General features: G+C 42.3%; 1 protein-coding gene across 1 annotated transcript in view; it reads right to left on the bottom strand.

The window, feature by feature from the left end:
• Nucleotides 1–917: 917 nt before the first annotated feature.
• Nucleotides 918–9,618, bottom strand: part of LOC126535916 (sorting nexin-25-like) — a 92,780-nt gene continuing 84,079 nt past the window's right edge. Inside the window, exons 21-23 of the mRNA XM_050182769.3 lie at nt 8,663–8,844; nt 3,053–3,150; nt 918–2,385 (exon numbers count right to left, since the gene is read on the bottom strand). Of these exons, the coding sequence (XP_050038726.1) occupies nt 2,329–2,385; nt 3,053–3,150; nt 8,663–8,844 (337 nt within the window). The 3' untranslated portion in view covers nt 918–2,328. The remainder of the gene's footprint in view (nt 2,386–3,052; nt 3,151–8,662; nt 8,845–9,618) is intronic.

Below are 9,618 nucleotides of genomic sequence, written 5' to 3'. Positions count from 1 at the left end.
TGTGCGATGACGGCGACGGCGATGACGCTAACAAGCTCTCCCGAGCACCCGCTCTTGGGGAAGTTATCGGATCACTGAATGTTATTCACAGTTTTGTTGAGTGCCACAGTGGAAATTCTCAAATGCTGCACGTAGTTGGCCAACTAGATAACATGACCTTTGGGGCCTCGAACTACAGGATGCGAGAAACCAGCATTTTTTATTACTTTAAAAAATCCAGAAATCGCCGAATAAAGGTAGCGCATTCCTGCAGTGGAATTTTTTTGCCTGGGTTGCATTTTTTGTGTTCGGTTAATTCAAAAACCCGCTTAATTCGAAGATTTTTGCAATCCCAATTACTTATAATTAACGAGGTTTTACTGTAATTCAGTCACCAGCCAAAATGAGGCCAAAGATTCGCTCGAAATCAGAATCAATAGCAGTCTTTCTCAGCAGCACTTATACTCGCACTCGCAGTAAAAAAATATATATATGCATATATGACCCGCCATCCCAGCCTGGGCCTGCGAAGCGGATGTCTAGCTAAGCTGTTAAAAACCACCACTACAACTGCTGAGGGGGGTGTGTAATGCTTTATGGCATTTGAATAATGGTAGTAATGGTAATTTTGACAACATACCACCACTGGTCGCATTGCCGTTTCTTTTTCCGTTTGCCGCTCTTCATATTCACGCTGCTCCTCTAGAGTACGAACTATGCGTTGCCCACCTAGAGCGGTGCTGCAACAATGAAATCAGTTGCTAGGCTGATTTTTTTTTGTATATGAAAGGCCAGTGACGTCAACCCCCAAGTTGTAAGCTTCCGTCGCCAGGGCAGCTTGCACAACAGTAATCTCTACCGGGAAACGTATGCGGGGAGCGCTGTGTGCTTCGCGTCGTTATCGGGAGCGCCTTATCATCAATTATGTGGTTCAGATGCTGGTTTGTGCTCATTCTTTATTGAAACAAATGCTGTTCTGTAGGTTGTATACATGATTCCAAACAAAGTATGCACTTTTCACTTTACTTTTCTGAGTCCAGGATGACATTAGAAGTTCTTCATAGACCACCTGTTTACAGTTATAAGTATTTATAGAAGCCTGTACGACAAGGAGGTAGTGCACAAATGCAAAAATCCGTCACCCTTGCAATTGGTGCCCTGTGTTTCATTGAGAACTGTAGGCAGCACAATCTTAAGAAAGATGAGACTTGTTGCTTCAATTCCACTTTCTTCATGATGATATTTGTAACTAAGACAATGACAGGGATTTGCTCATACGTGGCAAAATATATAATTAAGCCATCAAGCGCATGGTGCACATCATATCTTATGATTTAATCCGCACAGCAAATACTAAAAGGCTACAATGTTTCTCAACACCTTTATTGCCTATTCCAACTCATGCTTCCACCTGGAATTAGAGCACACAGAGCGCCTGCAGATCTATACGGTGACTTATTATTGCAGCAACACACGCAGCAGCACATGCACTGTAATAAACATGAGCTAAATAGAAACAACACGATGAGGTGGCTGCCCTTCAAAAGAATTTGCTGGAATGAGAGACACAAAAGAATGTGAGCTACAGAAAACAGGATGAAAGTGAGGTCTTAAGTGACAGTGCACAAGAAACATAAATTTGCTTTTAAAATATGCTTAACCCATTGGCTACTAAATATTACGCATGCTGCAAGCCCCTGCACACAGATTATAGTTGCGGCATATGTGTGCTACGATAGTTTCCACAAAATAATAAATACTAAAAATTTTTAAAAATCTAACCACCACTGTAATGGAAAAGTAGTGATATCTATTGACAACACCTTTAAACGAGTGTAAGCAGATATTGCTGGTTGGGTCATGTATGAAAGCTTTTTAAACCAACCATCACCGGCTTTGGCAGTATAGCCAGCTCCTTCATAGCCAATGGGTGGGTTAAGTCTCACAGCACAGACAGTTTCTCAGCTTGTATATCTCAGGGTCATGTACACCGTAATTCAACTTATTCGGAATAACCGTCTCCTGCATTATACACCACAGCTAGTATAGCTTTACTGCAGCATTCGCAGTTACAATGTGCGATATTATCCCTGTCGGTTTCTAGAAAGTATGGCTTCACTTATCTGAGCTAAGCTCACATAGCGAAGTACTAATGTCAAAAGTAATGTATGTGGATGAATAGAGCTAAATGCAACAGGGAACCTGCACCAACTCCCATCACTAAAATATGTGTCCTACCTAACATCATTCTTTTTCTAGAAAAAGGCCTATCCTACTATGCACAGAATGACTAGAAATGTGTGGGCCTCTTGTTGGCAGTCTTGCATGTGGCTCCACGTGAGCCTCATGTCATGAATGAGGCTTTAGCTCTGGGGCAAACTCCAGCAAAAATGCCTCCAACAAGTCCTGAAAAAAAAGTATGTATTCAGACTAGTAACAGTTGACAAGGCTTAAACGATATTGCGCGACACAAAAAAAAAAAAAAACGACACGGACGTGAGAGAAGACGACACACCAAGCGCTTGGTGTGTTGTCTTCTCTAACGTCCGTGTCGTTTTTTTTGTGTCGCGCAATATCATTTAGATAATGGATTACCAACTTGCCCGGAATGCTCCTGTCATTAAGTTGACAAGGGACGTTAAATGTGGTCAAATCTACGCCTAAGTTCATAGGTACACCCGGCAACAAAAGTTTACGGACCACGGGATCTCTGAAATCATTCCATTCCCGAACAGCCTGTAGCAGTAGCCAGTAAAACTGTATACGACAATGTTGTTAGCATATTCTAGTCGAGGCCCAAAATGTAAATACCAGACTGCATTGTGAGGTTGCAGAGATATTCAGCTTTTTCTCAGATCTCGTGTCCCGCAATATTTTGTCGCCTGGTGTACATAAGGAAGGCAAATTAAAGAAACACTATGTTAGCACACTAATGGCTTTATTTTGTTACTAGTATACTTCTGGGGAAACTGACGGTAGATACATGAAGGACGTACTCAAGCAACATTTTAGGGACTGCCAAATGTGAAAGTGTTGTCCAGAACTGAAGTGTCAAAAATGCATCAATACTCACATAAAAAAGCTGCTTGTTCAAACGAACATTTTGAAAGACATCGAATGCTTTGGCTGCACCCCTGCGAGCATTTTGCTGCCCAACTACATCAAGAATGTCTGCAATATAGAACAAGAATTAGTTAAACATGAAGCATATGAAATACATTCTTCATTACAATCACTATTTTAGTCAATACACAGTCAAGCTTATTGCTCATCAAACCAAAGGCAGACTCGCACATATCTTAAATACGCTACCCAAAATATTGTATTTGAAGTACTTTTGTAACTATCTTGATATTTAACGAATACTTTTGCAAAAGAGTATTTAGCACTGGAACTTAAATACCTTTTAGTGATTTAAGATACTTTTCAAGATAGTTCAATCGGAGTCAGTTGGTGTTGCAGATGCAATATTGCATTGCCTCTTTTACACCTGGCTCATGATGTGAACACAAATTTTTCAAACTGTCGTAGTGACAGTCATTGTCATGATCTAAGACTCTTGTTCCTGTCAAATGCCACACTGTCTTTCACAAAGCAAGAACACAAAAACTAGGCACGCTGCCTTTTTATTACCCCAAGTTATCACTTGAACACGCCTCATGGTTGGTATTGGGAGTCCTTCTTGTGCCACTCTGCCATGTCTGAATTCAAGAGACGCATGCTGCGATCTTGACATTGACCTTTCTCATGGCACTTGTCGCAAACAAAAGCTATCACGGAATTTCAGTTGAGCCAACTCCCGCACAGACGACATGACCAGTAAGCACGGATTCCCCACTGGAAATTATCTTGGGAGAGGCAAAGCCAAACTCAAGCATGGCACTTAGGAGGGAATGCGGGCCTAAAATTGCGATTTTTGACAGAAATACGCAATTTCTCATTTTGTTTATTTTGGATTCCCAGATGCAAACACGCTCATCACAAAGATTGGTTGCAATCTGCACCAGAAGAAAGAAACAAATATATTATCGCTGTCGAGAGTGCCCATGAATGGTGTACTCAGGATATGGCCCCAGAGCAGGCAACAAATCAAACACGGAGTGAATGCCTCCATCAGAAAGCTTGTTTTTCACGCTTTTCAATCATGAAGGAGCTTCCACTGAGAGTAATGCAGACCGCAAAGTAAAAACCAAAAAAAGAGAGAAAGGCATAATCCTGGCTGCAGCGCCACTGTCTGCAAACAGAGAAAATAGCGCTGGGCTGCTTCGAAAGCTGACAAAAAGTGAAGACAACTGGAAGCAATTGCCGCACAGCAGGCTTGAATTGAAGAGGAGGATCCAAGCTATGGAGCAGGGCACTTTAATTATTTTTCGCTTTAAAATAATATATGTTCTCAAATCTTTCAGCTCATTTTTCTCAGTTTGCACTTTTGGGCTGAACAAAACCTTCAGGAAAACTGTTTTCCAAACTGCTTCATAAACCTGCTTTCAAAGTAGTTCCTGGCCTGAAATTATGTCAGGGACAAGATGGGGTACTTTCTGTATTTCTAAATATTTATTAACACAAAAACTTATTACATATTTGATATATGACAATGAAAAAAATTGAACTTTGCCTCAAAGTGATGACATTGTTACAGAAATGTACTGAAAAACATGCGACCAGCCTTAACCTGTACTGTAACCCCCTAGAAAGTATCTAAGGAATACAATGAGTGTGTATTAATTATTTCTGAAATGATAGATTTCCCAAGGCGACATGCCTAATTGGTCCTTATGACAGCCATAACTTCTTTTTTATTTGATCTGTGTTAATGAAATTTACAATATGTACATAAAACAATATATTTTTATAAATATTCATGCAACAGTTCATAAGTTAATATTCGGCCCACATCCCCCCTTAAACAGACTGTTACACGATTTTCTGTAACCTATTACCACGGCCTTTACTAATGATCTCTAGCCAGCACAGTCTCCTGGCGATGTTCTTGCCAGCATTGAATGGGTTCAATGAATATGGCTTGTCATGAATTGGTTATTACTGTAAAAGAGAATGGTCGGACTGCTTGTTAAGTGCATTATCACTTCGGAGAAATTTTATCGCTGTCTGAGCTCATGCATCGGGGAGAACTGCACCAGACAAAGTCACACAGGACACAAATGCTTTATCATTAGAGAAGTGAATGTGACATGTAGCTATACGGTCATAGCAAATACGGACTGTTGCTTTTATAATCTATCCAGGTGAAGCGTTGCACACATCTTGCTCAAATATTAAATTTCCTTAAACCTCTCTTCCAAAACAATTTCAGTAAGGTCTTTGACACCATGCAAGGCCCATTCACATTTTGCTGATCTACAGAAAACTGTGACAAGAAAAATAAGAATGCATAAAATGTTGCACAGAAACCATCAAAGATGATTAGCAAAGAAAGCAAAGCTTAATTTACTGTTGTGAAACACACAATGCTTGTCTCTGTGTTGTTTTCTTGTCTAGCTGAACCCTTGTTGCACAGGTGTACCTCACAATGCAACACAGGCATGATAGTAACACGCACAGCTGTGCATGAACTTTTTTTTTCCTCTTTAAAGGAATACTTGCCTCAAGGCATATGGGGAACAAAATAAAATAAAGGCTTGGGTCACTTGGCTTCAGTCCAGCCTTTCTCAAGACTGACCACCTGTGTTCAGCCCCAGCCACACTGGCGAAAAAGCGATGCTGTGGCGGTGTAACCACACTGACTGGCGGTGGGCCACTGCGGCAGCCAATTTAAGAGGTATGCATGCATTATGTACGCTGCATCATCATTCTGAGGCACTTACAAGTAGTACTGGCAAAACTATTAGGGGAGTGTGGCAAATTGGTTGCTTTTGTGGAAGGCAATTGGATGCTACAGCAATGTGAACCATTTGTAGATTCTACAACAAAGGATACATGCAGCTAAAACCAAAGGCTGTACAGTTAGTTAAACCTCGACATAATGGACTTTAATGAAATTCTTGATATAATGAAATATTTAACTTTCTATAACTTATTTTCCATAGAACGCCCTATATTTAGAACCTCAATATAACAAAGTGTGTTTATGCATAAATTCAATATAAGGAAATTTCAATGCAGCTGCAATGGGATACCGAGACAATAAATGGAAACTTCTGCAGATGCAGATGGTGAAATGGCTGAATTACAAGTGGCCGCTTGCGAACACACCTCTTGAATTGCACAACACATAACCAAGATCGATTGTCAAAGTGGAGCAGCTTCATGTTCCATGTAAATCCAAGTATGATAAGATTCTATCGTGCACCGTGCCCTGTAAGTTTTGGGTCAAGTGAAAGCGTGCGAAGGTGGGCCGAGAAGGATGGTGGCTTCATGAGCACTGTCTTCTTGATACCTTCTTGATACTTCTTGACCAAATATGGTGTACCCAAGGTAGGATAGCCACACAAGGTTAACACTAGCCGTCAAGAAACAAAGAAGTAAATGGAAGAGAGAAGGTGACAGGAAAGGTCAAAAAGTGAGAGAAAGACAGATTTGAGGAGAGAGAGACAGGAAAAGGCAACTGCCAATTTCCCCCGGGTGGGTCAGTCTAAGGGTGCCGTCTACATGAAGCAGAGGCCAAAGAGTTGTGTTGCTTCCACCTTGAACCTTAGAACCTTCCACCTTGGACCTTAAAGGTCCAAACACCCGATATCGGCTCAACCGCCCGGATCACCCTTTCCTCAGACATGGCTAAGCTGTGCACGGCTAAGCTGCACACAGCTACACGCGGAAGGGTCCAACCCTTACGAGCTCGGGTACGTGGTATTGCAACACACCAAACGCCTGCTGACGCAGACGCGCCTGCGGGGCATCCAGAAGAGAGTGAGGAGCAGGCTTCTGTTGGAAAGAGAGCGTTTGAGAGAAAGGTGACTTCGGGCACCACTTGCAAGCTCCACGTGCCATGTAAAACAGAAAAAACTTGTCTGTGATGTTCACAGCAGCATATGCTTTCCACAGACTATGTTTTTTCACCAAGCCCAAGAGGTGCTTCAGGACAACTTTAAAGATAAAAAAGCACACTCGCAGGAACCTTCTAGCTGTTGCCAGTATACACCAAAGCGTATTTTTCAGCACACACTAGGAAATAAGCGCAGGCTGCAGGTAATGTTTATGTGCAATTCGTCGGTGGTCCTCAGTAACTTGTCAAAATGAGTTGAAAAACACACTCAAAGATATCTGTTCAAAATAATACTTTCGGTATTCTAACCGGCAGAGGCATATTCTAGTGCATAACACACTTGACTAAGAGCTCCACGAGGTACTATTTATGCACCGAATCGCTTTAAACATGATTGCTGCACCAGAATGTCTCCACCCATATGGACAGCCGAAATGCAACAATGTAGTAGTGCACGTAAAACTTCATGCTCTGATAGTGTGCATCAAGACGGCAAGTTGGGCCAGTTGGTTGGGATTCATATTTAAGGTTCGTTACAGCGCAACACAAGACAAGGACAAAAGAAGGTATAAAACGACAACACGGCGCTGACTCTCGACTGATATTTTATTGAAGACAAGTCTAACATATATATAGGTGCCAGTCGATAACCATGACATACACGAGACACAGAGATGCATCGAAGCAACTATGACTAACTGACGCATAATCGAAATTGAGATAGGTATTGCAGTTCGTTGTCATGAAGAGTGATAGATGGTGTGCCACTGTCTTCTCAGCAGTGCACCACGGCTGCGCATAGTGCGTTTAGCAAAGGCAGGTCAGTATTCGAGTTTTTCTGCGTGTACCCAGCAGGCAAAAGAGTGAGTGCCAAAGCACAGATGTACTTGACATGCCGACTGCACAGAGATGTGATGGTTGCGGTGCTTGCAAGACATTTTGTGCCCACTTGTGTGATGCTTATCTTGGTTGTGCTATGGTTAGCTAAGATGGTCAAAGAAAGGGTCGACTCCAATTAGATGAGGCACGTCCTACACAAGTGGCATCAAGTGAAGCAGACGATGAAGCACCTTCGCTCATGATTGCCGCACTGGTGGCCGCTTGAGGGCACGAACCATTTTCTAAAGTCATCCACTGCCTTGTCTCAGGGCCAGTTGACATTTGCACAATAGAACTATGCGTGCAATTTAGGTCTCAGGGTTTGCAAAGAAAGCTGTGATTTAAAAAAAAGAAGTGACGCAGATTGCACGCACAATGGGAATCGTCGGTAGCTGGCTACCTAGCATCGTTGGGGATTACACAAAGCGTTACTAGATGGACCAACAGGCTTATGCAAGACAGACAGCTATGCACCTGATGTGAGCACGTGTGTGATGACAGCAGCAAGATGACAGTAACAATGATCGTGTGATGCCGCCGGTGGGATTTCTAATTCGGCCGTTCAATATGAGCATATGACGAATGAGCCAAAGAATGCTCTGCCTTAAAACAAGAAATTATAGTGGTCCACATTATTTCTAGCTGATTACAGACTTTCAAAGCGTTTAGTATGCAACCAAGAATGTCTCGTCCGCTAAAGGAAGGAAATGCATTGAAATTTTTGTCTTTTAATTAGTAATTGCAACAGTAGCCAGAACAGAATAAGCGAAAAGGGAGATAAGTAAAGAGCATGAGGGTGACCTTATTGGAACATTAAGAAAGATATCTTGCCATGCTGACGTAAACAAATGTACTACTAACGTGGCAAGTTTTCAAGAAGCAGTGATTTGGCCTGCTTGCGAGCGGCAAGCTGTTCCTGCTCTGAGCGTTGTGGCCACTCGGGGGCAAGCTGACCTCCAGGCCATATTGACTCCCGCAGCATGTCCAACATGTAGACTTGCATGGGCTCCGAAAACACCCACGACACCCATTCACGCAGTTGCCTGGAAAAAAAAAGACAACAAGATACTTTGGAGTGCTTATTAAGCAAAGGGAATACAATGGTCAGACACATAGCAAGGGCTGGTTACTATCTTCGGATAGTGCAGGAGGGATGAAATACCAACGAATATACAGGACAAGTGCTACTTTCAACTGAGGTCTATTGCAAGGTGTACACAGCCTATGTAGGTGTTAGCCCCCCAGAGAGAAGGACATAGAAGTAAGACACGTAATCACCAGAGCTTATGCTTACGCATCTAAACACAAATCCTATATGTCATGTAGTTGCAGCATGCGCCGACTCTAGGAACTAAACGACGGGATGAGGAAAAACAAATAAGGGGGGAGTGTTATTTCTCCTTGTCCCATCGTTTATTGCTCCTCCAGATAAGTTAAACTATAGTTGTCCCATCATTTAGCAATCCTCCAGATAAGTTAAAGTATAGTTGGAATTCGCATTTGTGGCAATGAGCTGCCAAATTACCAATGGTAGCTTTGCGAAATTTACTACCGTGTTTCCTTGGCCAGACATTAATGCAATGCTCAGTCTGGCCTACACAGACTCAGCCAGGAGAAGATGGAATTTTGTGCAGCATGCCCTCTGAACAGTCGGCTGAACTTTGGACACTTCCTCAACTCTGTGGACTACAGGAACAGCTTTGAGTTGGCCTTCATTTGAGAATATGGGGGCTAGAAAGCGCATGTTATCGTATCTATTATCAACCTGACAGACCATGGACGAGTTATGGTACCCAAATACTGCAGATGTTAGACTC

Source organism: Dermacentor andersoni, chromosome 4 (genome assembly GCF_023375885.2).
Source record: "Dermacentor andersoni chromosome 4, qqDerAnde1_hic_scaffold, whole genome shotgun sequence".
Taxonomy (NCBI): Eukaryota; Metazoa; Arthropoda; class Arachnida; order Ixodida; family Ixodidae; genus Dermacentor; species Dermacentor andersoni.
Note: the sequence above shows the minus strand (reverse complement) of the source record. Positions and strands in the feature narration are given on the sequence as shown.